General features: G+C 38.6%; 1 protein-coding gene across 4 annotated transcripts in view; it reads left to right on the top strand.

Moving 5' to 3' along the window:
* CSMD1 (CUB and Sushi multiple domains 1) overlaps nt 1-19,460 on the top strand; it is a 2,142,320-nt gene that overhangs the window by 1,644,439 nt on the left and 478,421 nt on the right. For all 4 annotated transcript variants that reach the window (XM_035269622.3, XM_017963591.4, XM_008979004.5 and 1 more), the window contains 3 exons: nt 10,787-10,969; nt 12,162-12,488; nt 14,007-14,201. In XM_035269622.3, the coding sequence (XP_035125513.3) occupies nt 10,787-10,969; nt 12,162-12,488; nt 14,007-14,201 (705 nt within the window). The remainder of the gene's footprint in view (nt 1-10,786; nt 10,970-12,161; nt 12,489-14,006; nt 14,202-19,460) is intronic.

The raw sequence follows: 19,460 nt of genomic DNA, 5'->3' as shown, positions 1-19,460 counted from the left end.
TAAGATATTTACGGGAGGATGATTCACGCTAGCACAGAAGGTGGAAAAGACTGACAGGGTGTACAGACGCTGTGACTGGTCACACCAGAGGGGTTCTTCTCCCTCGGTTACTTCCAGGATCTCAGGCCTGAGGCCTACTTTCCACAGGAGGTGGATGCAAGGTGCTACAGCTCCTTTATCAGGAGGAGAGGCTCTTGCTCCAAGCCTGCCATACAGCGTATGTCCTTTCAGGCAGGGACACTGCCGCCTGGATCTTGGGTTCTTGTCCCGGTCTGGCTGTTTTCCCATGTACTGCTTCTGTTCTGTGACTGCTCTAGGCATTCCTCCTACTACAAACTACTATGGTTATATAGAAGGAGTCTATAAATCAGCACTAAACGTGTCAGTACAGATCCGACTACGGTACCGATATGATTATATAGAAAGATTATGTAGAACTAAGTATGCTTGATATAATTATTAAGTATGATTATATAAGCTAGATATATGTAAGCAGCAAGTTATACTTTAGGCCCTAATTTTGTAAACTAATATATGATTATGTATAAAGGATTATAGAAAGGAAATAGCTGAGTCATAACACTATAAGATAGTCTTCAGGCACTAATTGTGCCTGGGGTCTGGACAGTTCTCTCCTTCTTTGGTGCCTATGGCGGGTGTTACCCACAGCAAAGATTGTGCAGAGCATTTCTGTCCACCCCACAGTGAGTTTCCCTATTGTTAATATTTTATACTCCTAGGTACATTAATCACAACGTGGAAACATTATTAACTGAAGGTCACACTTTATTCAAATTTTTATGGCTTTTTAAAAATTAACCTAATGTCTTCTTCCTGTCCTGAGAATTACCGAAATCTACCCTTAGTTAACTGTCCTGCCTCACCTGGTCCCTCTCAGTTGTTACTGCCTTTCCTTGGTTTGATGACCTTGAGCATTTTGAGGAGTGCTGGTTGGTATTGTGTAGACTGCTCTTCAGGTGGTGTTGACCTGATGCTTTTCTCGTGGTTGGACTGGAGTTATACGTTTCTCGAGAAATACCATAGAGTAGCTGCATCTTTTAAGGACTTTTATCAAATGATTTTGGGGACTGAGTTTGACATTCCTTAAGTTGAATGACTTCCCAACTAATGAAATTAAAAGCAATATCAATGGCAATATTAGTAATAGCAAAGAGATAGAACTTAATCTACATCAGGCATGACTTAGGCACTTTGCATTGAATCTTCATGCACTGGCTCTTTATGGGGATGAATATTATCCATGATTAGGTAAACAGGCACTTCAGACAATTCACAGGAAGTCACATAGATTAACTCACAGGAAGTCACGTAGATTAACTCACAGGAAGTCACGTAGATTAACTCACAGGAAGTCACGTAGATTATGCGTGTTGCTGAGATTCGACCTAAAATAGGATCTATTTCTAGAGTCCATGTTTCTCACTTTGCTATCTTGCTTCTAGACTATGATGTAGAAGTAGCAGGAAAGTAAAATAATTTATGAAAAACTGTATTGATGAAGATTATTTCTTTCAATGAATCTGGATATGCAGATTTTTTTTCTTGAGATGTTGAATATTTGGTATTCAATAAGAACGTGATATTTCTTAGAAACTTGTTGGTGACTAAACTAATCTGAATTATTTCTCCACTTTTTTTCCTATTTGTTTGTTTGTCAATCCTGTTGATAAAAGGGGTCATGAATCTATAGCAGTTGACCAGACATGGGATTTTCCAGATTCCAGAATTTCCTATAGCTGAGGGTTACTTGATTATCCTCCTCCCAATATGCAATTACAAATACATAGAGTTTTTTTATTAAAAATATATATGCCTATTTAAAAATAAAAATATGTGTGTATTTTTATTACTTGGAAACAGAAATTCTAGATTAGTGCATTTTTATCCCTATTTTGTTCACCTGGCATCATCTGGTGATCAGGACCTTCATTTTCAATTATTCGTTTTGGAAATGACAGTGGAGTTAGTTTTATTTTTAAAGTTTACAGTGGACCTGAACTTGAGAATAAAGCTGGAGCATCTGGTTAGTGCAGATTGTAAGACTAATAGGATCCCTCTGTGAGGATGACCACTTAGGCACAGAAATGTGTCACTTGCTAAGGCAGAAATTTGAGTTCCTGCTGAGTTAAGAATTAGAGAACAGCGCAGCTTGTGTCATCAGTGGGAAGCCTCGACCTTCATGAGGTTTATCACTGGCATTTCAGCCTTAAACGATGGCAACACACACAGCAGAGCATTACATATTGGTATGCCTTGAGTATAATATAAATGAAAATAATGCTATAGCAAAACGGTTTTCCAGAACTAAATGTCTGCTAATTAATTCTGGAAAGTAAAATTGCATTATTCATACCTGTCATTTATTCTGAGGTGCTTTTCGCTACTAACTTTGCTCTTGTATTATTTTTCTGTGTCTTTTAAACAAATCTATAATATCAAAAATGAAAAAAAAATACCTTTAAAATGACTCATTCTTCTCATTTCCTCACATGGTCTGGCATTTGTTTGTGGAATCCCGTGTGTCTGATCCCAATCTGGAAATTCACTGAAGGTGCCCGGTGATGTGGAGGTATATTTCTTTTGCTCTGCCGCGGAGCAGTGGGGTCACAGGAATGCCTGTATCTCATTATCTTGCAGGTTATGGCAGACAGACCTTTTGAGCTGAGACATAGGATGCTGTTGGATCTGAATCTTACACTCAAAATCAATCCTCTTTTATACCCAAATCAGGTTACTAGATCTGTCAGGGAATTTGACCAAATAAATATGACCCCATGATTGTAGCTGAGCAATATCTTGAATAAAATTGTTGTTTTCGCAGTAAGTGCTCTCAGAGGTCCAGGCTTGTAGTTTTCCAGGCAGTACCAAAACCAAAATTCTGAATTCCAACAGCAGTGATAAATAATGTGGATGATGCTGTAAATGAGGTTGAAGATGTGTACTCTTACAGTCTCCATGAGACAGGAGAGACGAGCTGGGGAGACAGTTCATTGCTGTGGTTACTTACAGGCTGAATTTCCGGAGTCCAGCGTTTCACACTGTGGCCACAAGAGGGAAAGAAAAACACAGCACGCGTAATTCCGCCTCATCTTAGCTTTTAACTACACCTTTGAAATCATCTCATTTTTGTTTTAACCAAACAAAGCACACCTGTATGAAAAGCAAATACAGTCTTTCATGTACACAACAGAACTTCCCCAGAACACCATAATTAAGCACAATTACACATCAGTTTAACAAGCAAGGCCGCTGCCACAGCAGTCTGCTGGTTTCTGGGTTTATGTTACTAATAGTGATGGACAAGGACATGGTCATTGGAGACTCCACATCTGTCCAGGTGCCAGGCTGTGCTGTGTTGTGCTGTTTTCAGTAATGCCTGGAGCATGTGCCACGTCCACACCATTTAGAAACCTTCTGACACTCCATCCAAAACCAGAATCAGTAGATTCCCATTCATTTGCTGCAATCTTGTTTCCCAAAGCTGATGAACATAAATCAGTTATTTTAGAGATTTCTGAGTGAAAGCCTCAGGGAAAATAAATGAGAATTAATCTAAGAGCAGGCACAATGTGATCACTTGCACAAGAAACTGTTGCTTTCAGTCACTCTCTCTCCAACCAGAAAATGGAAGCATGTACTGATTTTGGGGCCATTTTAATCTGTCAGCACTTACCACATGGAGTAGTGATGGTTGTCCTGGAACACAAATTATTTATTCTAGCTTGTGTTTAAATTTTTAAGCCCTAAGCAGGATACAGATGGCAGTCAAATAGCACATGAGGAAAAGCTAGACATACAAGCTAGACAACGTTGCTTTTATACGAATAAACATATAAGAAGTTGTGTAAGTATCATACACAGGTGATAAGAGGTTTGGTCTGCTATTTGGGGAGATAAAAAGTTAGCTTTCTAAAAGCTAAACGTTTTTCACTGTTTTCAAGAAATACTTCCTGAACAGCTATAGCTAAGTGGTTTCTGCAGAATATTAATTGCAATCCAGTGGCAGCCCGTATGGAATTTAAAGGTCCCACTTGTTTACAGAACGTCATCATAGTACATCAATTCTGCGATGACTTGAAGAATCTCAATGAACTCTTCATGGTAACAAAGACTGCAGCAACCGAGTCTATTTCATATGTCAAACAGAAATTTTATTACCCTGTCTAGAATAAATTTGCACAACTATGGGAGCAGAACGTGGTGTGATTTAAACTCTTGGTAAATCGTTCTCACTAAAATTCAGGGATATTAGCTTATATAATCCAATAGCCATCTACTGAGATTTAGAGAAATTGCTCTTCATATACATGACTATGGGTGAACGTAATTTTAGAATTTAGTTTTATTCATTGAGCGACTTTATACAAAGAATTTTCACAAGTGGTTTTGGAGGAGAAGAGAAAGAACCTGATCAAGCTGTCATTCGTGGAGTTCTTATCTACTTGTGGAGACAGGTCACAGAGAACAAAGAACACACAGCAGTGTAGACTGAGCGAGTTCTGCACTAGGTGTCTAGTGTCTGTGCACAGCCTTGCCCTGCCTGTCCTGCCCTCATCACGAGAGACAGTGTTAGCAGAGGCTGTGACCACAGCAGAGTCTGAAGGACCAGGGAACTTCCTGGTCATGTTTCCATGTAGCCCCCAGGACACCCGTGGTTGACTGCACAAAAGAAAACAAGTAGGCAGCTAACTACGCTTCTGAAGGCACAATTACGTCTTATTCTTTTCTGCTTTGTTCTCAGCCCTTTTTGAAATTCAAGTGTATGCCAAATATGTTCTTATGTAGAAATTGGATGTTTAAAACTCCATCGTAGGTCCACTTACAGTGAGTCGAGGTCATGCCACAGCTTGGGCAATAGAGCAAGGCTCCATCTCAAATAAATAAATGCAACATATAAATAAGTTCAAGAGAACTATTATACAACATAGTGACTGCAGTTAATAATAACGTATTATGTTCTTGAAAATTGCTAAGAGTATAGGTGTTCTCAAGAAAAAAGTGAAGAAAGTATGTGAGGTAATGCATATATTAATTAGCTTCAATTAGCCATTACGATATGTGTACATATTTCACACATACTGTAGATGGTCAGCATATACAATTTTTATTTGTCAATTAAAATATAAATAAATGTGAATAAGAATAAAAATTATTAAATTGCTAAGTTTAATAAGAACAGTTATTTTGAAAGTGTCTGTTGTGTGTTGACTCCTGGAATAGGTGCTGCAGACTTAACAGTTACCAAGAAAGACCCTCCCAGGGCTTACAGTAAAGCAGAAAAAAATAAATATAATGCAGAGTGACAAGGCTTGCAGCAGAAGAGCGAGTGGTTTTAGAGACGTAGGATATGGGCCACCCCCGAGCAAGTGCAGACTGCGTTAGAATACCCACAGTGCGTGGATTCAATGAGACGACAGAGGAAAGGGTGGACTAAACGTTTACAGCAGGTGCGAAGGCTGAAGAGGGGAGACAACCTCAGGTACTAAAAGAGATCGTAAGTCTGCCTGGAATTGCGAAACGTCAGGAAAGATGTCACGACATAACTGCCGGGAGACAGCAACGTACACATCACACGGGGCTTCCTGAGTCCTAGATGGGATCCGAACTAAGAATGAAGTTGCTCACCAGAGAACTTTCAAGCAAGGTCGGGTCATCCTTAGGATTGGAATTCGGGACACTATTTTGTCTGCAGCACAAGAAATGGGATGCACCGTGGGGAGCAGTGAGATGATCCCAACAGTATCAACGATGGGAGACGAGGGTAGACAGTGAGGGGTGAGAACCTGAACAAGACGCGGCGTGGCGTGTCCGGGAAGACCGCGAGAACAGCAGACACCGTTTCTGTATGATGCCTTCTGGGGAAGAGAGAGACGCGACAGTATTTGTAATTGGACTATGTAAGCTCTCCGGGATGATCCTAAAACAATATTTTCCTTAGGCCTCTTCATTATCAGATCTTATTTCTAGTTCAATAATTTGGAAGAGATATTTTGAACAGCATTTTATTTATTTATTATTATTTTGCGTTAGGGGCATCAGTATTTTAATTGATATTAAACCATAGTGTTTGTTTCTCTTCTTTTTTTCTTCTTCTTCTTTTCCTAACGGAGTCTTGCTCTGTCACTCAGGATGAAGTGCCGTGTTGCGATCTTGACTCACTGCAACCTCCACCTCCCTGGTTCAAGCAGTTATCCTGCTTCAGCCTCCACAGTAGCTGGGATTACAGGCATGCACCACCGTGACCCTCCCACCTTGGTCTTCCAAAGTGCTGGGATTACAGGTGTGAGTTGCCACATCCAGCCATAGTGTTTGTTTCTAAGAAAACAAGTTAAAGTCATCTCTGGCATCTTATGTTTGATTATACAGAGGCCAGGCATGGTGGCTCACACCTGTAATCCCAGCACTTTGGGGGGCCAAGGAGGGCAGGTCATGAAGTCAAGAGATCGAGACCATCTCCTGGCCAACATGGTGAAACCCCATCTCTACTAAAAATACAAAAATTAGCTGGGTGTGGTGGCACGCACCTGTGGTCCCAGCTCCTCGGGAGGCTGAGGCGGAAGAATTGCTTGAACCCAGGAGGTGGAGGTTGCAGTGAGCCAAGATTGCTCCACTGCACTCCTAGCAACAGAGCAAGACTCTGTCTCAAAAAAAAAAAAAAAAAAAAAAAAAAGAATAACGTTGGGAGATGAGGCGGGTGGATCACGAGTTCAAGAGATCGAGACCATCCTGATTATACAGAGAAGGAGGTTTGATAAACATAGCATATCAATGTTAATAGTATCTTACTCATTTTCTACTCTACCTGAAGGTGACAGGACCCTCAAATAAAATTCTAAAACCTGTGTGAACCTTCTCACCATAATTTGGAGGCAGTAGTGACACTCAGTGTGTAAGAGGTCAAGAATGCAAAATATCACAAAGTAATTCCCCCAAATGAAGCATCACTGGCGTAATCATGAAACATGCTTACATTTCTTCTACAACTAAAGAACAAAAGTTAGGTGAAATACACAAACCTCCTGATGTTGGACCGTGCTACTTTGATAGTAATCATGCCTAAAGCCTGATAAGGGATGTGTCCAACACAGGTTCTCCATGGCCAGCAGTAGCCATACATCAGGATAAACAAAGTCAGCCTCTTTGGTAGGACTGGGGAATGACAGGACTCTCCTGACCCTCAGCATGGAAAGCAGAAAGACCCTCACCCTCATTTCATTTCTGAGACCCCTGCACGTAAGAGCTCCCTGCCTTAATTAATGTAAAAATAGTATCCAAAATGCCATAATTTATTTTACACTATGGAGAAATTGTAAACTCTATTATCACAGAAGCAGAATGAAACATTTAAGGTTTGCTGATAATCATAGCAGTAATTATCTTTCTAGTGCAATATGGCAAGTACTTTTCATGAATTTCATTCTTTAATTCTCATGGCCACCCTTTGAGGTAGGAAGGAGGAGGCTCATAATGTGAACACTGAGCCTTGATGAGACTAAATTTATCACAGTGGTCCAGCAAACACTGGGCAAGTTGTTCAAAACCGAATCTGGTGCCTGGTCCTGTGCCAGGACCCTGGGTGCCCAGCTCAGCTTCCTAACAGAGAGCCCACATCAAACGAGCCCTTTTCGTTATGAACCATGCAGGGTTCTGAATTAACTTTGTCAATTTCAGTGACACATGCTCGTTCAAGGAATCCCAAGCATTAAATTTAAGTAAATCCATTCCCAGCCCTGTCCAACTCACTTTCAGCAACTTAAACTCTAAAAAGTATCTTTAAGCAAAAGTGTTCTCTGTAGCTTTCTTTGGCTTGTTTTGTGTTAGGAAAGCTTCACTTTCATAGACCTGACCCTGTAAGGATTATCTTTGCTTGGTAGCCTGAGGTGTGGAGTGTACATTGAACCTCAACCAAATACCTGCATTTCATGTGCGTGCTGTTCTCCTTCGCAGAAAGTGGTGATATCCTGTGTATTGAATGTGTTGATACTAGTGTGATGATGTATGCAAACTTTGCTTCTTTGACATTCTCAGACACTGAGGTAAAGTTTCTCCTCTAGAATGAAGCATATCTGGCTTAGCCTCTGAGTGTTTCTATATCCCTCACGGCAGACCTTCAGACCATCCAGGAATTCAGTTCTGAGTCACTTCTACAAACTTTCCAAAAACTGACAGCTTAATTAGAAAGTGCTTAGGTTATGAAAAATATATACTTGCATTCACATGTTTATCGCAGCACAATTCACAATTGTAAAAGTGTGAACCAACCCAAATGCCCATCAATGAGTGGATAAAGAAACTGGTATACATATACAGTGGAATACTACTCAACTGTTATAAGGAATGAGTTAATGGCATTCACAGCAACCTTTGTAGGATTGGAGACTGTTATTCTAACTGAAGTAACTCAGGAATGGAAAACCAAACATTGTTCTCACTCATAAGTGGGAGCTAAGCTATAAGGATGCAAAGGGATAAGAATGATACAGTAGACCTTGGGGACTCAGGGAAAGGGTGGGAAGAGGTGAGGGATAGAAGGCTACACATTGGGTTCTCATATACTGCTTGGGTGATGGGTGCACCAAAATCTTACAAAGTGTCACTAAAGAACTTACTCTTGTAACCAAATACCATCTGTTCCCCAAAACCTATGTAAAATTTTTAAAAAGAAGTAGATCACAAAAACAAACATTACAACAAAAAGACAGAAATTGGAACGTGCTCTTGGCCCCTGCAAGATAACAAAGTGCAAGCCCATGAACAATTCTAAAAGTAAAACCAATGCACTTTTGGTATAGGTGTCCAGAGAAACCACCCTCAACGTGCTGGAACTCATTTTTCTCCTGCTTCTGCTCTTCCAGTGCTGCAGAGGGATTGGAGGAGGGATTAAACCTGTAATCCCATGACACCAGGTCTCCTCCAAAGCTCTGCAGTGCCTTCTTCCTGCATCACTTGGCAGCTCCGGGAATCCCAACAGGCAGGGCTGCCCTCACTCTCCATGCTGCCTCTGTATGTTTGCCCCTCACTGCCCTGCCAGGCACGCTGGGATCACAACTCTTTCTCAAAGGGCTGATTTCCATCTTGCTTCAGGGCGTTTTCTTCACTGCTTCCTCCTCTGTCCATCTCTCTGTACCCTACTGTCTTGTCTTAAATTACTCATCACCAAATCACTTTCATTTTTGGGAGCCTGAGATGGGAGCATCACTTGAGCCCAGGAGTTGGAGGTTGCAGCGAACTATGATCACATCACTGCCCTCCAGCCTGGACAACAGCATAAGATGCTGTTTCAAAAAAAATTAATTAAAAAAAATTTTTCTCCATAAAACATAAATCCTGTATTAGTCAGTGTTACAGTCCTAATAAAGACATACCCGAGACTGGGCAATTTACAAAATATAAAGGTTTAATGGGCTGACAGTTCCACAGGGCTGGGGAGGCCTCACAATCATGGCAGAAGGCAAGGAGGAGAAGTCATATCTTACATGGATGGTACCGGGCAAAGAGGCAGAACTTGGATATGGCAACTCTCCCTTATAAAACCATCAGATCTCGTGAGACTTAATCAATATTATGAGAACAACACAGGAAAAGACCTGCCCCCATGATCAATTACCTCCCACTTGATACCTCCCACAGCACATGGGAATTCAAAAGGAGAATTGGGTGGGGACACAGCCAAACCATATAAAGCCCCATGTGTGCAAGGGTTTTGTCTCATTTATTCACTACGCCCATTACCTAGAAGATGGCCTGACACAGTGGCTCTTAGAAAAGATCTTTTAAATGAATAAATAAATAACATATTTTAATGAAACATTCCATGTAGTTAACATTGGAGACAGATCAACATTTAAAATATATTAGAGGTTTGGTGTATTTGGATGCGTATTTTATTACAGTGGTGTTTTAATGAAAGATTGATTCGCGGTGTTTTGTTTTCCTCTGTGGACCAAACAGTTATTCAGTTTCATAAATGACTGTTAACATTCATTTTAGGGAAAGAATATTCAAACAGATTCTGTTTGTTTAAATATTCAGTGGGGAATGAAGAATCTTATTTGTATTGTTTATAACAAAAAGCACATAGTTGACAACAAAACTGGTATTCGCATTTTAGGAGTAGGAACTGCAGACAAAAGGTCAGACTATCCAGAAGATGCTCCGGTTAATCGCAGGATTTGTGTTGTCGGTGTATCTGCATAGCCATGTGTATCCCTTAAAAGAACAAAGCCAGCCGGGCGTGGTGGCTCAAGCCTGTAATCCCAGCACTTTGGGAGGCCGAGGCGGGTGGATCACGAGGTCCAGAGATCGAGACCATCCTGGTCAACATGGTGAAACCCCGTCTCTACTAAGAATACAAAAAATTGGCTGGGCATGGTGGCACGTGCCTGTAATCCCAGCTACTCTGGAGGATGAGGCAGGAGAATTGCCTGAACCCAGGAGGCGGAGGTTGCGGTGAGCCTAGATTGTGCCATTGCACTCCAGCCTGGGTAACAAGAGCGAAACTCCGTCTCAAAATAAATAAATAAATAAATGGAAGATAACAAAGCAAATACCTTTCTCTTCAGTTGAAATGACATTGTTTTTTTGGCTTTTGAAATTAAATATTAGGTCAATTTAATATCCTTTTGAAACTGTTTACAAAAATAATGTGTAGTTCAGCATAAAAGAAGTCACATGTTCACTTTCTAAATTGTGGAGATAAAAATATTCCGTGTGTGTGTGTGTGTGTATGTGTGTTTTAAGGGTTCATTTGCTTTTCCATTTTCAGAAATTGAAAAGGGAGGGTGTGGGGATCCTGGAATCCCTGCCTACGGGAAGCGGATGGGCAGCAGTTTCCTCCATGGAGATACACTCACCTTTGAATGCCCAGCAGCCTTTGAGTTGGTGGGGGAGAGAGTTATCACCTGTCAGCAGAACAATCAGTGGTCTGGCAACAAGCCCAGCTGTGTATGTGAGTATTGTGCCTTGACCTGGACTCTCTCCTGTCCTGCAAGGGCCTTGCAAGGGGGTAAAAGGAGAAAGACACAGACTACCCATTTAGGGAGGGCAGCTCTCAGAATAGCTCGGGGTGCTTCCTTTACCAGAATCATGCAAGGACATCCTCAAACATCAACTTGCCTGCCTTATTCATTTAATAAAAACTAATTTGTAATTTTATTACATGTACTAGATAAAACATACTTGAACGTTTCCTGCCAGAAAGGTCATCACACATACCATCGTTTCCATCAGAAGCTGATGATGATCTGCTGTATCACACATCAGCAGAGTCCTTAGTGACTTAATAATGCTGTATAACACTTCAATGCAGTTGTTCAGCAATGTGACCACGGGTGGTGGTACTGCTTTGGAATTCAGTCGAAGAGCTGTCCTCTTCTTGAGAATACTATTTTAACTAGCAGAAAAGACTTCTCAGTCAGTTTTAAAGAAATAATTTCTTATTTGTAAATAAATACAGCAGCAGCTGAAGAGTGTGTATGAAACTACGTGGAATAAGAAGCAAAAATGTACTCTAGAGATAAACCCAACAGTTTCTCCCTCCAAAAATTATATATATATGTGTGTGTGTGTGTGTAATTTTGTGTGCACATTCTTAAAAGTAAATTTTCCAAAATATGTTTATATCATCCACCTAGAACATGATCTCATGTTTTCAAGTTACTTATTTATTCATCTTTACCCTGTAACTAATAAAACTTTAAATAACTGGAGAAATGCACTTCCAGAAAAATATAAAATATAAATTATAAAGTTATCATGGAAGAGCAGGCTGAGTTGTTCCTATGATGAAGGCATATACTTTTTCATATTAATATTTGCTCTTCTGAAAGCAGAAAGTTATAAGTAGAAATTATAACACTTGGCACACATTTTTGGTCAACTTGAAAGGATCATTTTTGAACCAAGCTTGTGCTTGATTATGTATAGGTTCTGGTTGTGCTCTACAAGATAATGAAATATTTGACTTACAAATTAGGAAAGGAGAAGACATTATGGTTCAGAATTACTAATATTAAAATAGTTGGATCATCATAGCTGTTCGTGGGCATACATAGCCCTTCCGGGTTCTCAGCTGTCTGTTTCACCTGGCAGTTCTTTGGATATGTGCCAAAGTGTTTGAAAATATATTCGCATCTTCACAGTTTCATGCTTCTTCAACTTCACGGCATCATCTGGGATCATTCTCTCACCAAATTACCCAGAGGAATATGGAAACAACATGAACTGTGTCTGGCTGATTATCTCGGAGCCAGGAAGTCGAATTCACCTCATCTTTAATGATTTTGACGTAGAGCCTCAGTTTGACTTCCTTGCGGTCAAGGATGATGGCATTTCTGACATAACTGTCCTCGGTACCTTTTCTGGCAATGAAGTGCCTTCCCAACTGGCCAGCAGTGGGCATATAGTTCGCTTGGAATTTCAGTCTGACCATTCTACTACTGGCAGAGGGTTCAACATCACTTACACCAGTAAGTATGCCCACACAGTCAACACATCCAAGTTCCCATTTTACTTACATGTTCTTATTTTTCTCATATGTATGTGAAGTTACATTTCAAGGCTAGTATTTCAGAGGTTTTATAATCATTATTAAAATGAGAGTAGCAAAATTATATAGTGTTATCCTGAAAACTTAAATACATCACTGTATTTATATTGGTGGCTTGCTTACTCCTAAACTAAGGGACTGGATCTCCTCTCTCTTTCATCTTCCTTCTCTCTTGTTTTTCATTTATCCATCCATTCATTCATCCATCCATCTATACATCCTTCCATCCATCTGTCCATTATTCCATTATTCTTCCATCCATCCATCCATCTATCCATGTATCCATCCATTCATCCATCATTCCATCCATCCTTGCATCCACTCATCCATTATTCCATTATTCTTGCATTCATCCATCTATCCGTTTAATCTGTCCAAGCATCTATCCATCCATCCATCTTCCCATCTATCCATCCACCCATCTATCCATTATTCCGTCCATCCCTCATTCTATCCATTAATCCATCATTCATCCACCCTTCTATCCTTTTGTTGATCCATTTATCCATTATTTCATCCATCCTTCCATCCACCCACCCATCCATCCATTTGTCCATCCATTTTCTCCCATTTATCCATCTATCCATTCATCCATCCATCCGTCCTTCCATTTATCCAGCCAGCCATTCAGTCATCCTTCCTTCTGTTCTTCTTTCCATCTATACAACCATCCACCCACCCACTCATCCACCTATGGATATTTCATGCAACAAAGTAGTATAGTAAAAACAACTGAGTTATTTGATATGAGAAGCCAAGGATTAAAGTACAGCATTTGTATGTAGTTAATAAAGTTTAATGACAGCTAGCTTCTCTTTGTTTTAGTTCCTCATTTTAAAACCTGTTTTATGTAAGAATATCTACTTAACTGGACTGTAGAGGGAATAAAGTGCGAGAATATTAATATAAATAACACTACATTATGATGTATTACTGCCTACTTGCTTAGGCACTATACTTAGCATTTGACAGTAATTATTCCATTTAGTGTTACAGTAACTAGGGGATATAAACTTAATAGTCTCTCATTTTGTAAAGAAAGATAGCTGGGCTCAGAACACCAGAGTCATCTGCCCAGTGTCAGAGTCCTCTGACATAAAAAGAACAAAAATCAGGATTCTAACCCTGAATCCAAACACTTTCCACCACCCACCTTTTTATCAGTTCTTTCTTTTCCTAAGCTCTCATGAAAAGTGCTTTTCAAACCCTAAGTTGCTGTATAAATGATAGTATCTATCTATCTCTCTGCTCTTTCTCACTAGATACTGATATCCTATTTATTAATGTGTTATCTGTCTACAAGTGATGTAACTGAAATGTATATAATTACATACATTATATGAATGCTTTATATGCTTGTTCTGTTTTTTCTTTTTTAATACATATAATTAATACTCGTATATTTTTATTTCATTTTTTTTTCTTCTTTTCCCTTCAGCATTTGGTCAGAATGAGTGCCATGATCCTGGCATTCCTATAAATGGACGGCGTTTTGGTGACAGGTTTCTACTTGGGAGCTCGGTTTCTTTCCACTGTGATGATGGCTTTGTCAAGACCCAGGGATCCGAGTCCATCACCTGCATCCTGCAAGATGGGAACGTGGTCTGGAGCTCTACCGTGCCCCGCTGTGAAGGTGCAGTCCTTGCCACCACTCACTCTTCTCCTTTGAAATTACGATCTGTCTTCAGACACACACAGAAAGCAGCCTACTGTGTTAGCTTGCTAGGGCTGCCCTAACAAAATACCACATACAGTCACCTAAACAGCAGGAATGCACAGTCTCCCAGTTCTGGAGGCTGGAAGTCTGAGATCCAGATGTCATTGGCAGGGTGGGTTCCTTCTGGTGCTCTGAGGGAGAATCTGCCCCAGGCTGGTCCTCCAGCTCCCTGCAGTTTTTGGCAGTCTCTGGCATTCCATGGCTGGAGAAGCACCACCCTCATATCTGTCTCCACACTCACAAGGAGTTCTCCCTGTGTGTGAGTCTGTCCCTGTGTCTAAGTTCTTCTCTTTGTTAAAAAGCCACAATCATTGGATTGAGGTTCCTCTATTCCAGCAACACTTTATCCTGAGTAAATTCATCTGCAAGGGCCCTATCTTCAAATACAGTCCCCATCTGAGGTGTGAGGGTGAGGACCTCAATGTATGAATTTTGAAGGGACAGAATTCATCTTGTAACAGTTGCTTATGGTTAACTATTTTGTTGTTCTCATTGCAGTTGACATAAATACCACCTAATTTTCTTCTTCATATTTCTGTTCTGGTTACTTATCTAACAAAACTAGAGAGGAAAAAATATTTTAAGGAAAAAGATGTAGCCTCTAATAATGACTCATTTTAAAAATGTTTACTTAGAGTACATGTTCACATTCCATATCAGAATAGTCAGAGCAAAATAAACTAAGAAAATCTTTAAAAAAAAAAACAAGCTTACCTCCAGTGTATATTAAAGAAGTACAAATTTAAAAAGAAAAGTAAAATATCATTTTTGTCTATCTTTTTACCATAGATTTAAACAGGTGAATAAGATGTATTATTGAAAAGGCTATATAGAAACTAGAATTTCCTAATCATGCTATTAAGGGTATAAAAATCATGGTATTAAAGTGTAAATTCTTAGTAGGGCTCTTAAAATTGTTCTTGTCTTTTAAGCCATAAATTATATTTTTGGATCAGTATCATAAAGAAATAGTCAAGAAACTATACAAATATTTTCAAGAATGTTTTCTGCAAGACTGTGTAGCAGTGAAGAGCTGGAAATGATTAAGCTTCAAACAGCAGAGGATTGGTTAAATAAGTCATGAAGAATAACAGGTATCAATACATAGATCACAAGATCAGAGAGTCTCAGGTATCCTTAGCACATGAAAGACCAAAGTATACAGGTACATGTGTCATAAATAATACATATCTCATGATCATAATTTTGTAAAACCCTAAAGAGAAGACTGCACAGCAAAATGTTAATTATGGTTATGGGTGATTTTTTCCCATTTAGCTTATTTTTATTTTCTCATTTCCCATATATATATGTATATATACACACATACATATATATACACATACATATATATATATATCTCCATATATATATATATGCATATACATATATACATATATATAAAATACAGTTTGAGAATTACTTCCCTATCTAAAATACCTTGAAATGACATCCCCAGACCTATGATCTCTGTCAGAGTTTAAACACAGCTGGGATGTAGACATGGAGCATTCAACACCTCCATGACAACCACAGCCTGGTTGGGGGGTGTGATGCTTCATTACCTCATCCTGCCCCAGCCCCACTTCCAAAGTTACTGTTACTCAAAGTAGGATTTTTTTTTTTTTTTTTTTTTTTTTTTTTTTGAGAAAGTGCCTGAGTCTGTTGCCCAGGTCAGAGTGCAGTGGTACAATCTCAGCTCAGTGCAACCTCCACCTCCCGGGTTCAAGTGATTCTCCTGCCTCAGCCTCCTGAGTAGCTGGGATTACAGATGCCTGACACCATGCCTGGCTAATTTTTGTATTTTTAGTAGAGAGGAAGTTTCACCATGTTGGCCAGGCTGGTCTCAAACTCCTGACCTCAGAAGAGAAGCAGAAACTTCTAAGCAGGTCCTATGTATTATATCATGTGGTGACACTAAATGTGAAGGAGGGTATTCTGGTGTTCACCCTTTTCATACATTGTTAAAACAACTGGGTGGACTCAAGGCACCACTCATGGGTGAAACACTGGTACATAGAAGGGCAAGAAAACACTATTAGTCATTGAACTTTCTTTGTATTTATTTCCATCACATTTTTAAACATAGATTTTTTTATGTTTTATGCTGTACAAAATGTTAATAAATGGGTAGGTTTTTATCTTTTATAGATAAGTCAGTATGTACATATGTGGTGCTCTGACATATGATACTAATGACAGTGCACAGTTCATCATGGGTGCAAATCATGTTTAGCCAAGCATATGGCTAGTGATTGGGAAGCATGAATTTTCAGAAGGAAGAAGTGTAAAGTGAACAGTCTGCTCTCACCGCTGTTCTGTCCTCACCATAAGTCTAGCTGTCCCTTATGCCCTTTACCGTAATAGGCTGATTATAGATATGTTACAAACTGCAGGGTGAGTCTGGGCACAACACAAACAGGGTGAAGTTAAAGACAAAACCTAGCTCTAGGTTGTTAACAAAGAAAACCCTCAGCAGAAAGAAAAAGTTAATAGGAAAAGATGTTAGGATTCTACCTGCACTGGGAAACCTAATCACTGAGCAGCTGAGCCTCAGAGAAGGTAGGGGGATGCTCTGATGGAACAGTTGGTACCTGAATCAGTGCCTCCACTGAAAACAAATAGAAAGCCAACTTTCAGATGTAAATGCATCTAGTAGGGCAAAGGTAAAATAGCAATGAAGTAGTGAGTAATACAACAAACTCGATGTAAGAAATGTTTAAAGAACCTTACATCCCTTACAGAATTCTCATATTTATTGTTTTTCTCAAAAAAGTGTTTTTTAAATCAATTATATAATTGATCACAAAGTGAACCTTAACAAATTAAAATAAGTATAGGTCACATGCCCTGTAACATTCCAATTAAAGTAGAAATATATCCTAAAAATAGAACCACAACCACAGGCCAAATCTCTGCCAATCAAAAGTCCACTGTCATCATACATTAAAGAGAAACTCAAACCTTGATGCCTATGTCACCTCTCTGGAAACCTTGCAGATAGTACTTTCTATTAGAAACAAGGTGAGACAGCAAAACCTGTGTTTCAAGGAAAATGTGTATCTTTAAGTCCTCTAATATAGAACAAAATGATAAAAAAATTAATAAGATTAAAAAAATTGAAAAAACAAAAATAAATTAGGATGGTATTAATAAAATTCAAGTTTTAGAAACAATTTAAAGCAAGAATGAGTTCTTTGTTAATATCAATAAAATAGACAAACTGTTTATGATTCTGTCAAAAGAAACTGGGAAAGAAAAATAGATATTTAGTAATATAACAGAAAATATCACTATCACAAAAATAATGTAACTTTATATAAACAGTGAAAATCTCACAGTAGAGCAATTGCTTATTTTAAAACGTATGTCATTTATTTATTCTGGCAGAATTTTCTGGATGCCAGGTACATGTTGAGTGTAAATTGTATGGTTTCTGGGCAAAAGATTGCTCTTTCTTTCTTTGTTCTGCTTCTAACAGGCTCATATTTCTCAGTGTAGCTCAGGGGCATCATTAAAAACTCAAACTCTTTTGGGGAAAAATGACTGTATATGAAAACATCAGCTCTGTAGCAGCAAGTCTTAAAGTCTGTAGGAAATGGGTGATTTTCTAACACAATGTAAAATACCAAAAATGACTCAAATGAAAAGCGTGAAGTGTAAGTAAAGTACCATAGAAAAGAATGAAAAAAAGATTTAAGGATTGAACCCTGAAAAAGACACAAGTACCCTAGAGGGGCATGAGTGAGATCTCTTACCAGGACGGAGGACTTCAGTGTTGTGCACCAGCACGGATAATGGAGAAGACAGGCTGCCTCCTACATACCCTTTTATCAAGCCAGCATTAATGTAACCCAAATCAGAATGTTCCATTAAAAATAAAGCCCTAGGGGGAAAAAAACACACACACATGTAATTAAGAAGGTTTGGGTTTTTTCCCTTTTTTTTTTTTTTTTTTTAGAAATCCAGTATCAGGAAATTCATCACTGTAATTCAAATCATCAAAAAAAAAAAAAAAAAAAAAAAAAAAGAAACAAAGCCAAGAAGAAATTGCATTCTAAACACCTCATTGGTATATTTGCTTTTTTCGTTATCAGCTAAGTGAACGTGAACATCGCTGATGTTGTTCATCAGATACTTTTGGTCTCCATCAAGTGGAATGCCTTTTCTTGGACCCCTTGTAGTTAAAGGAACCTTGTGATGGGTTCTGGTCAGTTAGGTATATGTGGAAGTGATGTACTCAACTCTGGCTCAGCGTCTTTGATTGCCCTCGCAAAACCTTTTCCCATTAGCCATAGCACCTGAAGAATGGACCTGTGTATCCCAGCCCTAGACATGCCACATGTGAGAAATCTGCTTCCTGTGGTAGCTATTACAATTGTGGGGCTGTTTGTTACCACAGTGTAATCTATTCCAAGCTGACTAATACAAACGATATTGTTACTTACTACTTACTTACTTACTATCTACTTTCTGAGATTATTACTTACCATTTTAATGTTAGTTTTGTTCATCAGCAATATAACAATTAAAGTGTCTATTTCATCAGGATAAAGCAATTCCGGTTCTAACTTACACTGTAAATTATAAAGTGATAGGTAAGGGTACAATAAAATAATTAATGTTAATATGTGACAAGCTAGATGTATCCCAAGAAATATAAAAATACAAAAGAAAACATTACTAAAGTAAAGGAAACTTTTGGTTTTGTATTTATATGGAAAATAAGACAGAAATGACTCCTTATGCAGATTTTAGAAATATCTCAATTATCATAATTTTTTGCATTCTGCAAATGCCATATGTCTTTCTTATAGTATCTTTGGATGCTTAAACATAACAAAATAAAAGTCGTCATATATTTAATATATTTAATTTTGCTTATGCTGTATTTTTAAAAGGATTTGCTATATCATTTTAAACAAATGAATTAAATTATATCTAATGTATAGGTATATGGATATGTGATTCATAGGCTCCAAATGTGAATTTAAGAACTTAAATAGAAATATTAAAATATTACTATAATTTGGATATTTTAAAAATTATTATCACAAAAAATCAAATGTTCTTCAGGAGCTCAAATTTATAGAAATTACCCTGATTTCATATTTTAACTGTAGAATAGTTGTAAAAATAACAATTGCAACTTATTTGGTTTAAAATAAACTACCA

The sequence above is a fragment of the Callithrix jacchus genome, chromosome 13 (genome assembly GCF_049354715.1).
Source record: "Callithrix jacchus isolate 240 chromosome 13, calJac240_pri, whole genome shotgun sequence".
Lineage (NCBI taxonomy): Eukaryota > Metazoa > Chordata > Mammalia > Primates > Cebidae > Callithrix > Callithrix jacchus.
The sequence above is the reverse complement of the archived record's forward strand: the minus strand, read 5'-3'. Positions and strand labels throughout refer to the sequence as shown.